General features: G+C 43.7%; 4 protein-coding genes across 4 annotated transcripts in view; 3 read left to right on the plus strand and 1 right to left on the minus strand.

The window, feature by feature from the left end:
* The first annotated feature begins 973 nt into the window (after window positions 1-973).
* Window positions 974-4,117, plus strand: LOC131877108 (F-box and WD repeat domain-containing 11-A-like). The gene is made up of 3 exons (XM_059222684.1): window positions 974-1,162; window positions 1,277-1,791; window positions 3,026-4,117. Exons 2-3 carry the CDS (start codon window positions 1,417-1,419, stop codon window positions 3,947-3,949), a joined length of 1,299 nt encoding a protein of 432 aa, XP_059078667.1. The 5' UTR covers window positions 974-1,162; window positions 1,277-1,416; the 3' UTR covers window positions 3,950-4,117.
* Window positions 3,961-4,817, minus strand: LOC131877110 (transmembrane emp24 domain-containing protein bai-like). The gene has a single exon (XM_059222686.1). It carries the CDS (start codon window positions 4,815-4,817, stop codon window positions 4,197-4,199), a length of 621 nt encoding a protein of 206 aa, XP_059078669.1. The 3' UTR covers window positions 3,961-4,196.
* Window positions 4,818-9,339: 4,522 nt separating this feature from the next.
* On the plus strand, window positions 9,340-12,098 carry LOC131893301 (sorting nexin-29-like). The gene has a single exon (XM_059243292.1). It carries the CDS (start codon window positions 9,536-9,538, stop codon window positions 11,798-11,800), a length of 2,265 nt encoding a protein of 754 aa, XP_059099275.1. The 5' UTR covers window positions 9,340-9,535; the 3' UTR covers window positions 11,801-12,098.
* A 1,122-nt stretch (window positions 12,099-13,220) lies between these two features.
* The window catches only part of LOC131892763 (cytoplasmic dynein 2 heavy chain 1-like), a 15,500-nt gene continuing 12,835 nt past the window's right edge, over window positions 13,221-15,885 (plus strand). Inside the window, 4 exon segments of the mRNA XM_059242605.1 lie at window positions 13,221-13,543; window positions 14,073-14,255; window positions 15,028-15,286; window positions 15,349-15,822. Coding sequence (XP_059098588.1) covers window positions 13,313-13,543; window positions 14,073-14,255; window positions 15,028-15,286; window positions 15,349-15,822 — 1,147 coding nt within the window. The 5' untranslated portion in view covers window positions 13,221-13,312.

The following is a 15,885-nucleotide window of genomic DNA, read 5'->3' on the forward strand; positions in this document are numbered from 1 at the left end:
GTTTTTTTGAAAGGAATTGGGACTGGTTATCTTTGAACCAAGCAACTTAATTTTGTTCAATCAGAGCAACCAAACCTTCTTTGAAACTCAACTAGAATGAAAAGTGTAACGATTTTATTGGGTTTGAAGTCCAAATCAATGCACGTATTAAAATGTCCAAATCAAAGTATTGTTCACTCTGGCCTCACCTTCCACTCACCTTTCTGTTGAGCTTTAAGGTTCTTCAGCTGTCACGAGATAGACGAAAAATTACAGGCCATTCTGGAAGCTGAAAAAGGAACGAGTAACGTGTAATTCTTGTAGATTTTGGGTAATTACAATTATACAATTTTAAAACATAATGCAATTACAGTTCCTTCTTCGAGAAAAGGAACGAATTACTGTAATTTCGTTACTAATGCCCTAAAAAGTAGATCTCAATATTAGACAAAACACATTTCAAAAGGTTTTAAAAAGTATCTTGTGAAAAAAGAAAATTCTACGATAATAAAGATAAGTCGGGAAATAGCTTTTTGGGGCAAAAGTACTTTTTATGCATGTTAATGAGTAAAACTGTGACAGTTTATTCAAATGCGATACTACATGAACCAATCCTGTACTGAGTAAACTCTAAATGAAACTCTAATTTAGTGCTTTAGCAACGAACTATTGAGCCTCGAAATTATATGTGCGCTTTCACAATTTGAGGAGGATTCAATGTCCCAATAGTAAATTTCTCCTTCCAAAATTTTGACTTACAAGTGTTGTTTTGCTTATGCCCCAAATATATATTTTAGGTCTATTATTGCAACGAGGGGGAGGGCAATGAGTCCGCGAAAGTGGCTTGACTTGTAGCTTGACTTGACTTTGTATCATGCTTCTAACAGCCAAGTCCAAAAAAATGATCTTAAACTGTTTTGTGTGTCATTTAGCGTTTAACATTTAGCCCATGACAGACAGCTCAATCATTGTGAGTGCAGACTGATCAGCTGTTCAAGACTGTGTCGCTTAATTAAAAAGGCTAGAGCGGATGATCATGAAGAAGAGGAACAGATGTGGTCTTGGATGACGGATCAATCAATGATTCAGCCTTGAATACGTTGCACCAAAGGAAGAAACAATCCACTTAAAATATGCTCTATCACTGGTTATGTTGGACTAATGTTCACACCATCGAATTTTGGTACAAGTTTCATTTGCATCCAGACAATCTCTTAATTTTTCTAATAATACCCAATGTTTGATTCTCTCCTTCCAACTAATCATGTTAATTTACTCTCTCCGCCGCATTAATTAGTTTGTCTCAAGAAAGTAAAATATGCCGGATTTCAAATCAACTAAAGGAAACCGGGTGACAACAACAATAAACACAACAACAGCAATGCCCTGAATGGATGCAAAACAAAAGTGTCAAATCCCGGCTCAGTTTCATCGAGCATGACCTTCAATCACGGGTTACCTCCGGAGCTGCAGGAGCGCATTTTATCATTCCTCGACATCCAATCTTTGGTCCGGTGTGAGCAGGTGTGCCGTTATTGGCTCCACCTCATCCGCACGTCTTCCTGCCTCTACCCAGCCCTATGGCGCGGGTTGATTCGTAGCCGACCGTCTTTGGAGGTCACTCTTCAGGTACATGCCCCGCCCCGCTCTCCTCCGTTTCATGCTTACGCTCGAAGTTTGCACGAATTACACCGACAAGGCTATCGAGGCTCCCATCCACAAGTGACTGTGATCGAATGTCCCATTATTGACCCTCAGGGTCAGCGAATTGAGGTGTCCGAAACTTGGTCAGCCGCAGTCAATTTCACCGGGGTGAGATATGAATAATTGAGTATGGATGACTGAATTGAAAATAATATCTGGAAGAATGGATATGGTAAGAGTGTGGCTATCATGATACGATGTCAATTTACTAAATTATTTGTTTTTCAAATCAAACGCCAAGATTTTTTTTTCTTTTGCGGACTTCCTTACCGCTACCGGGATTGGAATCCCAGCAGTTCAAGACGAGAAGATTATTGATTTTACTTGACTTTTATTTATATATAGTATTTGATCGACCAACGAATTAGAATTAGATCTGGCTAATCCTTGAATATAAGGTTGATCCGGAATTTTAGTCAAAAACTTGTCCAAGTCTGATTTAAATCCTGCTATTGGATCAACGATGAGCATACTTTTCGTAATAGAGGGTTTAGTTTTATGGTAAATTATCTCAGGGATGCTAAATGCATGTGTCATATTATGTGTCATTATTCAAAGATATATTTCTCCAATTTTTCGTTCCGCCGGTTCTGAATGCCGTGTTTGTGTTTCCTTGAACAAGACTGATCGTGAGTAATCAAAATGAGAATGTAATAGGAAATAAAGTGTTAACAGGGATATGCTTATTTCTGGCAAACACAATAGCCCTTTTAAGCCGCAAAAATCGCAAATAGATTGGCCAATAGCCCCCAAAATGACAAATAATTTGGTAATTAAAACCAAAAGCGGCAAATAAATTGGCAAATGGAATAGGAGGATTCGAGAAATGATGCAAGTAAGATCGATCAAAAAGTTTGACAAAACTTTTATAGTCTTCAACTCTACATGGACTAGTGTTGAATCCGTCAAATATATTTTACTTCATATATTTGCCTCTTATATCCTATCAGCAGAATTGGCTAATGACAAAAGCAACTCCGAATATTGGCACAAAATTTGCAAAATAAGGTAAGAGCCAAGGTCATAATGAATTTACTTATTTTGGTCTCATTTTCCCCCCGTTTTTTCATGCCTTCATGATCAATCGGACCTGAAAGTAGAGCCTTGCTGTACCGAAAGTCTCAGAAAAATACCTTTTAAACTCAACATAACTGATATAACTGAAACGCTTGCTCATATTTTCTACTCGTATAATAAAAAAAGGCACCTCTAGCTATCATATATTACTGCTGATGATATCCTCATTCTTGGTTAAAATGTCCGCAAAAAAATTGTGCACGGTTCATCATTTCATACAACAAATATGAACCATATCTAGGGGTCCACTATCTCCCTTTTTCAGGTCTACGACATGGTCTGGGATCTGGATGAGTGCCTCATGACTTGCAGTGTCCTGGATCAAATCCAAGTCTGGGACATGCGCACCCTCTCCCTCGCCCAAACCCATTCCGGCCTGTCCCTCGACGGCCAAACCTCGCGGTGTGTCTGCTTCAGTGCCTCAGGACAGTCGTTGGTCTGCGGTCACGATGACGGCACGGTTCATCTAAAGAACTTGCTCACGGGCTCGCTCATAGGAGGCGTGCGCTCCGTGAGCGATTTCATCGCCGATCTCAAAGTCTTGGGCCCGGAAGTGTTCTGTGTGGGACTCCGAGGGCGCCTCTATCGAGCCGCCCTGGGTGCCCAAGGGCTCTCCACCTTCGAACTACTCGTCCAGTACGAAGGCCACCGGGAATACAACACCCGGGAAACGGAGAGACTGTTGGAGTGCAATGCCCGGCGGATCGTGGCCACGAGTCGGAAAGGCTTTCTGGTCTACGATCGAGTCCGACGGACCTCGACCTTTGTGGATTGCCCGGACAACCCGGCCCGCTCTTACGCCCTCTGTCTGACCTCGTGTCATCCGGATGAAGTGTTCATGGGCTACGAGCGAGGTCGGGTGTCGCGATACTCATGGCAGGATGAGCTCTGGGCCACCCAAACGTTTTTCACCCCGGATTTGGAGAACGTCACCGCCGTAGCCGTGGACGAAAGGTTCCTGGTGGTAGGTGACGCTCGCGGGGAGCTTCATATCTATGATAAACAGAACATGATGGGTCCCCTAAGTTTGTTACAAGTCCTGCGCACGGGTCACGCTTACGGTAGTTTCATATGGGGTGTACATCTGGACGGGTCGCGGATCATGAGCGGGGATTCCGACGGGAAACTCGTGGTTCACGACTTCTTCCGCGATCACGACCCGACGAATCGGGTGGTCCGATTGGAATAATGGCCTTTCAGTATGATTGGGATTGATTATTATTATAACAATTATTATTGAGACAAAAAGACCCGATAATAAAGTAAAAAAAGAAGAAAAAAAACGGGGCAAAAACATGAATCAAGAACTTGGTGGCTGACACGCATTCCTCACAGGCTGCTTTCATCTCGGGACTCGGCATTCCGGGTCCTGGTCCATCCATCCCTCGCCTCATATCCAATCAAACGAGCCAATATCACAAGGTGGTGTTGGGCCTTCACTCGATGAGCTTCTTGGACTTGAAGTACTTGCGCAAGTACAAGACCTGCCACGTGGCCAAGGCCAACAGACAGCACATGGAGAACACGGAGAAGTAGAGCACACGGGAATTGGTGCTCTCGTTGGTATCGCGCATCTCCTCCTCCCGTTGGCGCATGTGGGCGAAATCCTGGACGATGCTCTCGCTGAGGTCCTCCAGGCGTTTGAGCTCCACCTCCAAGGGCTTCAATTTGGCCGCATCGCCCAATCCCTCGTAGTTCTTGGCCTCCACGCCGTGCTTGGTCTGGAGCAACACCTCGTGCACGTTACCCCGGCGATTGGGCGGGATGCGGGACAAGAAGCAGATCTCGAAGACATCGTAGTCATCCGTGGTGAAGGCGAACTTGCCCTTGTCCGTGTTCTCACGATTGACAAAGTGCTGGCCTTTGGTATCGATGACCATCAAGTCCACCACTTGGTCGGGTTGAGCCGTGATGTCGTATTCGCCGGTGACAAGCACGCCCTTGTGGATCTCCTCCTTGAGGCATTTTCGGGAGTTCGGCTCCAGATGGAACATGATGGCCTGGCTCAAACCCGAGAGGCACACCACGCTCAGCAGGACGAGCACGAGGGTCTTCATGGTGGGCGAGGTCGCGCTTTCGATACACACGGGACACACGGGCACTTTCCTGGACACTGGACTCGATTTGATAGGCTGTGATGATGCTTCAGAGACACAGAGAGAAAGAGAGTTGCTCGGTCAGTCTGATTCGTTCCTGGCTACTCTACTACTTCTTCTCTTATGTCGTTCGTTCCTTGTCTGACGTGGAGTTCAGAGGGTTCAGAGGTGCTGCTGGGCCTCGTCATAGAAGAGAAACGGACTAGAGTTTTCCGGTACGCGATCCGGTGGTATTGAGTCCCATAGTTTGATGTAACGATTCTTTACAGATTTTATGGCTTTCAGGGCCCGTGAAAGGCTCGTTGAACATTGGGAAAGAAGGGGTCCATGATGCAAGATTAGCGGGTCTGAGAGCTCGAAGTAGAAATGTCTGACCAGTCTTCTCTACGGTTGTAAAAGGTCATGATTGAGAGTGATGAAGGTGTATGTGTCAAGGCTATCAATTCTAAATGAGACCAATAAGCCCCAGATTTATACACTTCTCACGAGCTACAATCAACGTTTGTATGGGCGATTGTTTTCAATTCGCTTCAAAAGACACAGCCTATCAATGCCATAGCCCGTGTTTGATTTTTTCATCAGTGCTTGTACAGTTCAAATGTCAAAATGAAACGGCCAGATTTTTCGTGGCATTGGGCATTATTCTTGGTTGGAACAAGTCATTCAGGCATTTGTAACTCACTCTTTATGCTACCCCGAGATCTTAAATTTAATCCTGACAACAACTTCCTTGGCTTTTTTACATTTTTTATGTTTTCTTATATGGTCACCTCGGCTTTTCGATTTTGGTGAAACTCTACACTAAGCAGAGTAGCATTTGATCTCTTAACAACTTAAAGCCTCAACATGTTACATGCGTTACATGCTTTGAGAACTACTTGCCTTCCAGGCGAAGCGTAGTGATGTTGAGCACGTTCTAACTCAAAAATGAGAGAACTGCTGTGGTTTTCAGTATTGATTACTTAAACTTCTCCAGCAGACCATGCTCCAGTTGCAATTGCTAAGTAGTTTCTTTCAGGTTGCACTTATTCAAAAGATTTCTAATATATTTAGCAAATAGTCCAGTGCTTAACTTGCCCAAGTAGATGCTTCTTGCCCTAACGTCGGTTTGTACACAAACGCTTGAGAGGGAAATGGTGTGGCCAAGGAATCACAGTGATGTGCACCAACATTGACAAGCTAGTGGCTTTGGTTCAATGCGTGGTTTATTTCTGGCAATCTAACTTTAACTTGGGCCAATAAATTTCCTTCTTGTGGTTTTCCTGACCTAACCACCAGGGCCCCTGAATTAGTAGCAAGCCTCTTCTTGGTTTAAGCTTGCCCAAGCTCTAGAACTTGGGCAAGCAAGTAGAATTTGGGTGCCTGTGCTTACTTGCTACTTGCCCTTTTCCCATCAGTCAATCATTATCTAAAGTACAAGCTCAGTCACAAATTTGGCTTTTGGCTTTCAAAATATTTTCATTTGAACCATTACTGCTGGTTAAACAATAAAAGAAGAAGCATGAAGAGTAAAAATCGAATTTGTTGTGTTTTTGTACAGCACCTGAATTGGCAACTAGAACAGTGCAACTTCTATGATTAAACCATAGAAGAAGCAAGGCCTTGAGAGTTTGTTTGTTTCAAAGTCAGATGTTAGCTCTCTCACACAGCCTGTCATCTGATTTTTGGGTGTCCGTATTGAGGGATATTCCAACTTTGTTGCACCAGCTAACATTACTTATTGCCTCACCCTTGGAAATGACCCCAGGTTTGCCCATTTATGCTTTAAAAGCAGCAACTCATGCTCTAATTTGAATACTATAAAGAAGCTTGAACTTGCCTAGCTTGGAATCAAACCAGGGCTTGCACATGGGAAAGAGGATGCTCTACCAGTATGGTACCGCAACTAGCCCAACCCTAGAGATTGCAATGTGAGCTAGCCAGGCAGGCTGGTTTCCAGAGCAAATGGGTGAGAGTTGAATGGCTGATTAAGTATGGTTTATAATTGTAGATAGAGACACTGCTAACAATTGGCTGGAGGTGCACTGTTCCAGCTATCAATTCAGCTCCAGTAAAAAAAACTCGATTTTTCCCCTTCTAAATTTCTTCTCCTATGGTTAAACCCAAAGTCATGGATGACAAAGTGGCGCCATTATATCAGACCAAATCAGTCTTGTTCAGTGAGACAAAGACAATTCTGCTGATTGTAAACAAAGGCAAACAAATTATAAACCACAAGAAGAGTTCTGTAAATTATAATAAAAACCTTTCAACAAGCATTTGATCCATATTATAGGCAGCTTGAATTCTATATTCAAATTAAATCAAATTAATTTGTTCTAGACACATACTTACATTCAAAAGTTCAGTTTGCATCATTTTAGGCAAAAAAAGGTCCAAATGTATGTCAGAGGAATTGGTAAGGAGGTTTATATATTCCATTCCACATACTTGATTCACAATGCTCTTTGTGCTACAGCAAAAATAGAACAATAGTTAGCAACAAAAATTTTATTGGTTGCAAATTAAGGTTACTATTAGGCTTGCTTGGGGTACCATATTGGTAGACAACTGCTTTCCAATTTGAGAATCCTGCTTCAATCCCAGGGGAGCCAAGTCCAAGCTTCTTTGCGCTGTTTAAATTACAGCATAAGTTGCTGCCTTAACAGCTTAAATGGGCGAACCTGCAATCATTCCCAAGGGTGAGGTAAAAATTAATGTTGCACGTTTATTTGCGACAACGGAGTGGGAATATCCCTTAATTGGGACACCCATCATCAGAAGCAAGCCGAGCGAGAGAGCTAGCTGTCTTCTGACTCCGAACAAACAAACAAACAAACAAGGTTACTATTGTTATCAAAAGCAACAAACATAACCGCCAATATAATTGAGTTTGAACAACAAATTACTTGCCGCCTAAATAAATGGAATCTAGTGAGCCAAAAAAATATCTGATATAAAATGCCGAATATGAAAATAAATCTACAATAGTGCTTGCCACAACGGAGCGGGAATATCTCTTAATTGGGACACCCATCATCAGAAGCAAGCCGAGCGAGAGAGCTGTCTTCTGACTCCAAATAAACAAACAAACAAACAAACAAACAAACAAACAAACAAACAAACAAGTGCTTGCCATCAAATTTCAATTAAAATATCCTTCAATCTTTGTGGAAATTGCAAAACATAACCCTGAATTTTTCACCGCATCTTATTGCTGTAATATTGTATTTTACACAAGAATCATGTCCATTTGCATGAGGAAAAGATAGGAGCTTTAGCAAATATTCAATTGGTTCAGTATTTCTGTTAAGAAAAGATGTGAACTTTCACATTCTATTTAATGCCAGAGTTCTTTTTAATCACGTGAAACTTCGACAAACATTATGTCAGTATTATCATTCAATAGACTTGAGAATATCAGAATCATGCATTGTTTGAAGTTAACATCTTCAAATAATGATTGACTCCATTCAAACAAAAGAATTTAGGTTACTTTTTACAATGAAGTTGTTCTCACTAACACTCAATAGGTCAAATACTTACTCTTGTTCAACGTCTTGGGTCTTAGTTTCTGGGTCTTAGTTTAACTATGGCAGATCTTCCTGATGGTGCTTGCATTAGATGGTGCACTTTGTAATCCAGCACTTTGGTTAAACCAACTCAATTTTGTTACATAGTTATAGTCAATTCTAGTTGAAAATTGGCTCCAACCAAGCAACTAGAAGCATAGGGGGCATTTATTTTCAACGCTTGTGGCAACTTGTTTGGCAACCACCTGATCAGCTGAGCCACTTTTGTTGTGTGCTTCAGTTTCAATCACTGATTCTATAAAGAAGGTACTGACATTTTGGCATACTTTGAGAATTAGGCGTGCATCGCTGCCTTAAAAAGTTTAGCCAATTTAACAGTAAATATTCGTTATTGGGTCGCCAGAATGGAAGAGAGTGGGATCTTTGTCTCACAGCGGAATCATCATTTTGCTTGAGACAAATATTTTTTTTGAAAAACGTCACGGGCACTATAGGTCTCACTTAAATCTTACCTTGGCCAGTTGTACTCAAATTGGCTCAGCAAATAATTCAAATCCATTACAGTATAAAGCACCTAGGACTTGCGGACTTATGACGATTGTTTCGAAAAGTGAGGAAATCAGAGCTTTTTAATTAGCATTTTCACTATCTAGTATATTTCTTTTTACCGACACCGTAGTGTCTGACCTATCACAATCAATTTTCTTGAAAACCAAACTTCTTTATAAAAATCCATGGTTTTAACTACCAAAGGTGGCCAACATGTCTCCAAATCGATGGATGTCTGAATCTAAAGCCATATTTTGATATTGCTACAACTGGTTGTATGACTAATGCGAGATCAACATAAAACAACATTAATATAAGCAATAGGATTCTAAGAAACTCCCCCCCAGCTCATGGGTCTCGGTGAGTACTCTTTCAACTCAAGCGCTTTGTCCTCAAACAGCCGCACAACAAACGATTGATTACATACATCGTACGTAGTACATACATACACAACAAAAGGCCCCTTCTTCGTAACCGTAAGTGATTCTGTCAGAGGCTTGAGGAGGCGGATCACCTCGCTCCCGATCTCGCATCCCCACCATCCACTCAGTCAGTGAGTGGACCATGAGTTAAAAAGAGCCCTGCCCGTTCCCCTGTCTCGACTACCCCTCCAGGAACATGGTCGGGTCCGAGCCTGTGACTCTGAAGCACCGTCAAGACTTACTCTCCGCCTTATTGGAGGCGGTCAAGGCGTGTCAAGTCCGCTTTGGCACCCAAGCCCGCATGGAACTGGCCACCGAGGAACACGACGAGCAAGGCATAGTGCGGAAACTCTGTCTGGCCTTAGAGCGCACCTTCCTGCACGGCTGGAAAGTCGTCGAGTCTGCCGGGAGCAGCGGGTCAATGCTACCCGCGGCCTTGGCCGGTGGTCCTCATGGCCAGGCCCATCCAGCTTCCTCGGCCTCGTTCTGGCCTCTGCTCAAGGCCGTATTGAGTCGCTCGGAATTGGAGCGGTTCTACCTGCTCAAACACGTCAATTCTGACCTGGGTCGATGTCGGGCGTGGCTTCGAGCCTCGTTGAATGAACATTCCTTTGAGCGGGGGGTGCAGAACATCCTGGCGGATGGATCCAAGTTAAAGACGTGGTATGGACCGGGAGCCTTCATTTTGGACCCGGAACGAGCCGCCATGTTGCCTCAAATGGCGGCGGGACTGAGTTCCATCCTGTTCGCCATGAACATCGATCATGATCGCTTGAATGCGGCCTTGCCTCTGGCAGGCAGTGGCTCGACATCACATTCCGAATTACTGGCCACCACGGCAGCTAAAGACGACCATTCAGGGCCGCAATCCAAGGCCAGGAGAAAGAAGAAGAAGGCGGCGGCCCAGATTGTGTCCTTTGACGAGGATGTGATCCGCACTCAGAGTTTGCACACCTCGGACAGCCGAAAGCCCGGGACGAGCGTGAAGCCCCGGAAAACGTGGGACGAATCGCCCAGTCGGTTGAGTTACGACTCAATACGATTGGTGGGCACGCCAGAAGTGAATGGGTCGGCGGATGACGGCTCCACCGAGGACGAGATCCAGGTCTATCGGAGTTCGAAAGATGCCATAGGCAAACTGACCCCGATGAAGAACTCCGAAGTGGGCGGACTCATTCCCGTGAATCCCGGTCATTCGGATCTGCCGGGGGAGGAGATCCAATCCGAGGATTCCATGTCTATCAAGTCATTCATGAGTGAAGATGGGGATTATGCCAATGCTAGTATCTTAAAGAAAACGGCCAAGTGTCCCAAGGGAGCACCTTCCACCGTCGCATCCAGCATCAAGTCCAGTCAGCATAATCAGTCCGCCATTTCCCGCGAAGATCTGAAGAACGCCTTATTGTCGGTGATGGAGCGCAAAGAAGAGCTCCAAGTGCAATGTCAGACGTTGAAGAAGCTCCTGGCTAATGAGTCGGGGACCGTGTTGAGCTTTAAGGAGGAGTTGGCCGAGTCCAAACGAATCTCCCAAGAGTCCTCGGACAAGTTCAAAGTGCGCGTTCAAACCTTGAGCCGAGAGAACGACCTACTCAAGCATCAACTCAAGAAGTACGTGGGTGCCGTGCAGAAACTCCGAGATGGGCCCGAGGCCTACGAGACCTTGGCCCAACTTCAGACGCACGGGAGTGGTGAGACCGAGTCTGGCGGTGCCCAGAGCAAATACATAGACTATCACTTTGAGGCCTCGGAGTACGAGAAGAAACTCATTCAAGTGGCTGAGATGCACGGCGAGCTCATTGAGTTTAACGAGCACTTGCAGAAAGGTCTCCAAGCTCGAGACGCCCTTATTCATCGCATGCGAGAGGAGCTCGTTGATCTGAGAGGGCCCTTACCTCTAGACGAGTCCAACCACCCGAGTCAGCACGGCAACGACGATGTGGCCAGTGTGATCAGTGAAACGGCCTCCATTGGGTCCACTTCCCGCGGCGGGCTCCTTCACATTTGGATCCCGTCCGTGTTCCTCTCCGGGTCGGGTAGCAAGACCCATCACGTGTACCAAGTGTATTTAAGGATCAAGAACGATGAGTGGAACATATACCGTCGCTACAGCGAATTCCACACCCTCCATCGGGATCTGAAGGCCAAAGAGCCCCTCGTGGAGACGTTCGATTTCCCACCCAAGAAGACGGTGGGCAACAAGGCCGACAAAGTGGTCGAGGATCGCCGGAAACGTCTGCAAACCTACCTCAGGAAGATCGTGAACCTTATGGTTCAAACCAATCCGTCGTTGGCCACCAAAGCCGACAAAGAGAACGTCCTCCTCCTGATGCCGTTCTTCAAGGAGAGTGTCGCCCCGTCCTCGTCGCACCCGCGTCAAAATCGCTCACAAAGCCAGCCCCGATCCTTGTTCAACCGGGGAAGATCCACCACCACCACCACGACACCACAGTTAGCCATCTAAACTTTCGTTGGGCGAGCTTTATACCCCGGGAGGGCTTTTGGTGATAACTTCCAGAGCGCTGTTCCATTATTCCCTGAAAGTACGACGCATGATGCTCCCGGCTCTTTTTAATACTCATCATCGTTCATTCATTCACATTGTGCGGAATTGGCGTATCCAGTCCATCCGAATTCTCTTATGTTTCTTCGTCTGTGATAGAGCATATTCGCCCCCCCTCCCACACACCCACACACACATAATTGTCATGAGCAACTTGGGTGAAATTGAATTACCAATAAACAAGTTACAGTACAGTAGGCACCCAAAATTGTCTCTCCTGATAATATTCATAGGCAGGGCTTGAACCGGTACCGATATGAAGTAACGCGTTACCGTTACCGGTACCGTGACGTTTTCAGAACAAAACTTCACTCAGGGCGCAGGTTAGTTTCCTAACCCAGATTTAGTTCAGTAGGCTTGCAAAATGTTGAAACGGTTCATTGATATTTACGTCACCGGAACTGCAACTGGAAAACTGAGCTTTCACCCTGGAGGAGTTTAAAAAATTCGATATTGCACGGTATTCAAAAAAGACCAAAGAAGTTTGAAATATTTCAAGCTGATACTGGTTTTTTTCTCAAAAGTATCCTTAAGCTAAGTGTAGATTTTAGGGTCAACGTTAGTGACGGTAGAGATTTGACTTACATTTTAGCGCAAACAAGCCTTTGAATTATCAGTGCGTCTTCTTTCTCTGGCATTTGCATTGTACAGAGTGCAGGAGCAAAATCCGAACACTCCGTAGAATTCTAATTTCCCGCTTTCTAAGACAGAAAGATTTTATCTTGACACGGAAGCTCCCTTCAGGCGTGGAGCAATAAAAAAAATGATGCTTTGCCAATTCAGGCTCCTTGTTCGCTTTTATATTCATTCCAACAAAAGAAATCTTAGGTCTTAAGCTATCCTTGAAAGCGGAAAATTAAAATTCTGCTGAATGTTCAGATTTTGCTCATGCACCCTGTACAATTTGCTGCCCCTCAATTTTCGTAAAAAAAAAGTACGCTAGCGCTCACCCGTTAAGGGCATAATTCTTGGACAGTTTTAGAACAAAACATCAGCTCAACCCTGTTCTTAAGCTAGGGCGGTTTACGAACTCAAATTGCGACCAAATGCGGTAAAAATGTTAAGCGTTAGTAAGAAAATCAGTCGATATTACTGGGGATGATATTCCTTAACGTGGTTGTAAAAGGTTCATCAAACACAAAGCCCTTTAAAATGCCCCTAAATCGGAGAAACTAACGACATAATGTAACAAAAAGAGTTTTGTTTCTTAAAAGCAAAGGAAACGCATTCTCTAGCGGCGGCTTTCTCCAACATCAAAATACCTCGTCGTCAAAACAGACTAGCCAAACACATACCTGTGTATTGGACACATTCTTTAGAGAGATATCTCTCCCCTCCACTAAAAATGAGTGGCAACGTTTGGTAACTCGTAAATTCGAGCCGGATTGTTGAATTGATTCAATTCATGAAATCATGGCTCAATCTGACGAGCGTAAGGACTACTTGTTGTCCACCATTGCAAATTATTACCGCCTACCCAACAATGATCCTGGCATCACAAGTTTGGAGAAAAGTGACAAGTTGAACAATTTCTTGGATGATGGCAATTCCCTCATTCTATCCGGTTACATTGAGAAACTGGATGATGGGGGAACGAAGATTCACTTGGATAATAAGGCCCACGTCGGACTGACCGAGAACAAGGTAAAACCGTTTGCCAATTATTCTCTTTCGGCAGAATCGGTTGCTTCGATGCACCTTTTTTTTGTTTAGAGCGTGTCGCTTAATTTGGATCTCTTTTTTGTTGCTTCCGCATGTGTACCAGACTCAAACTCTGTGCCAGGGCTGTTAAGAGTATTGTGGAGAATGACATGAAAGACTTGGGTTAAAATCGAAAAAAAAAATTCTTTAGTGGTTCCAGAGCCTGAGATTTTTTTTATTATTTTTTGCTACTCGTTTTTGGACGATTTTTATTCAAAAAGACTTACAAGGCGCAAATCCTTTCATTGTCTTGGCAGAAATGCTTTTTGGAACTTATTTGGAACCATCCTGTAGCTTATCATCTTTAAAATCTGAATCCTAAAATAGTTAACAAAACATAAACGCTAAAAAAATTGCAAAAATAATGCAAAACGTGCCATATGCGTTTTCAAAAAGTCGCAAGAAGCCAACTCCATATGCAATGTTCGTAGATTTGGCGTAGGTTATAATGATGTTTTATCACTATTCCTAGGTGATTGTGTTTTTCAAAAGTAAGCCTGACGTGGTGACTCCTGAAAATATGCACAAAGACGTTCTGGTATCGTCGATGCTGGGATCGCCAGTTTCAGCATTGTACCACGCCCTTCAGAAGGTCTACTCGCCGCTTCTCTTGAAAGATGCTAAATGGAGCAACGAATTTGACCCCAAGCTTCAGGTACTGATTGTGTTCTGAGAATACAGCGATGGTTCAATTATTCGATCAAATGTAAATAGTGACAATAAGGAATGGTTTCAAAGGGTTTTGGTGATTCCATAATTTTCTTACCGCAAGCGCAAAAAGAGTTTCATTGACCCTTTGGTCAGTCTGAGGCAGCTAGCTGAAACTACTTTGCGCAGTCACGTGTTTCCTCTGCTTTTTTAGTCTTGCCATGGCTTGAATCAATAATGTTAAAGTTTTGATTCAAAACATTGGCGCCTAGCCACATATTTAATTCAAAACATATAAATCACTAGCCCACCCTGCATTTTAAGTTTAAATTCGGCAAATCAGCTGACCTGATCGTTTCTTACTCCTAATATCTCAAATGGCAAAACTCAAGTCACTTCAGATGTCAATTTCTGGAATTTAATGAGTTTGAGAAAATGATGCTTGAAGCACAAATTTTCAAAAGCTTATGTTTTGATTCAAAACTGTTACATTTATGACTCAGGCCATGGTAGTACTAAAAAGCAAAAAAAAAAACTCGTAACAGCTTAAACTAGTCCCGGCTGCCTAAGACTGCCCTAACGGCCCATGACACTCTTTTTGCACCTGGTGGTAAGAAAATAATGAAATCACCGAAACTCTTTAAAATCATTCATTATTAGATCGTCAAAAATTAGAATTAATCACAATTAATGATGACTGAGATCACAATTACTCCTCATCCAAGCCAGAATTCAATTCTTCAAATCCCCAGCATAACTGTACCCCTAACTTTATTCAGGGACTAATCACGGAGTTGGAAAAGGGTTTGGGATCCATCGTTCGCCGTCATGACCCGGCCAGTCACAAAGGCGAGGATGCTGAGGACTCTTTCGACGCCCTTTCCTCAATTCTTACGCCAATGGACGAAACCCAATATTGGGCAGATGTGGCAAACTCCGCCCAAAAGAAAGAAGAGAGGAAGAAGGCCACGGAGTTTTGGCAAGCATTGGAGCCTATGTCGGATGAATTTAGTAAGATCGGCACCATGCAACTTCAAGGTAGATATAATGGATAAACATTTCCCGTCCTTGGAAATCCTAACAACACTAAGATTGATCAGATGCGGAAGATGTGCTCGAGACTTGCTACAATTGCCTCGATGACCTTTGGCGTTTGGATGATTGGATATACCCGCAACAACGCATGGTTCATCTCATGAACATTATTGCCAACGCTCTGACTCGTTTCATTCAGTCCAAATGTTCCTCGTTGGATTTGTGGCACTCAAGCTACAGTCAGGTAGAGGAGGCCCTAAATCAAGGAATCCATCTGTGTGACAAGTGGATCGATACCTGTCAGATGCTCATTTCCATCTTTTGGTCCAATTATGCCCCTCATATGTGGCAAGGAGCGCCTCATGTGCCTGAACAAGCTGTCAAGGTGAAAAGGCGCTTGAAGGAGATCCATTCCTTAAGAACTCTTCACAAACAACTCACGCAACTCTTGTCCAATGCTGAACAAGAGGAATTGAAGACTAGCAAGAGCTTTGAACCATTTGCTGACTTGAATCCTGTTCAATACAATCCGTACACGGGTAAGTTGCCTTTTAAGATTAAATGCGTTTTCAAGATGTCTAGAATATGAAATACTGAAAATC

The sequence above is a fragment of the Tigriopus californicus genome, chromosome 2, assembly GCF_007210705.1.
Source record: "Tigriopus californicus strain San Diego chromosome 2, Tcal_SD_v2.1, whole genome shotgun sequence".
Taxonomy (NCBI): Eukaryota; Metazoa; Arthropoda; class Copepoda; order Harpacticoida; family Harpacticidae; genus Tigriopus; species Tigriopus californicus.

Bases quoted from the DNA above. Each gene is read 5' to 3' on its own strand.
- LOC131877110 (XM_059222686.1), bottom strand. From the start codon at position 4,817: ATGAAGACCCTCGTGCTCGTCCTGCTGAGCGTGGTGTGCCTCTCGGGT.
- LOC131893301 (XM_059243292.1), top strand. From the start codon at position 9,536: ATGGTCGGGTCCGAGCCTGTGACTCTGAAGCACCGTCAAGACTTACTC.
- LOC131877108 (XM_059222684.1), top strand. From the start codon at position 1,417: ATGACCTTCAATCACGGGTTACCTCCGGAGCTGCAGGAGCGCATTTTA. The intron at 1,792-3,025 runs GTGAGATATGAA...TCCCTTTTTCAG, and splicing joins CCGCAGTCAATTTCACCGGG to GTCTACGACATGGTCTGGGA.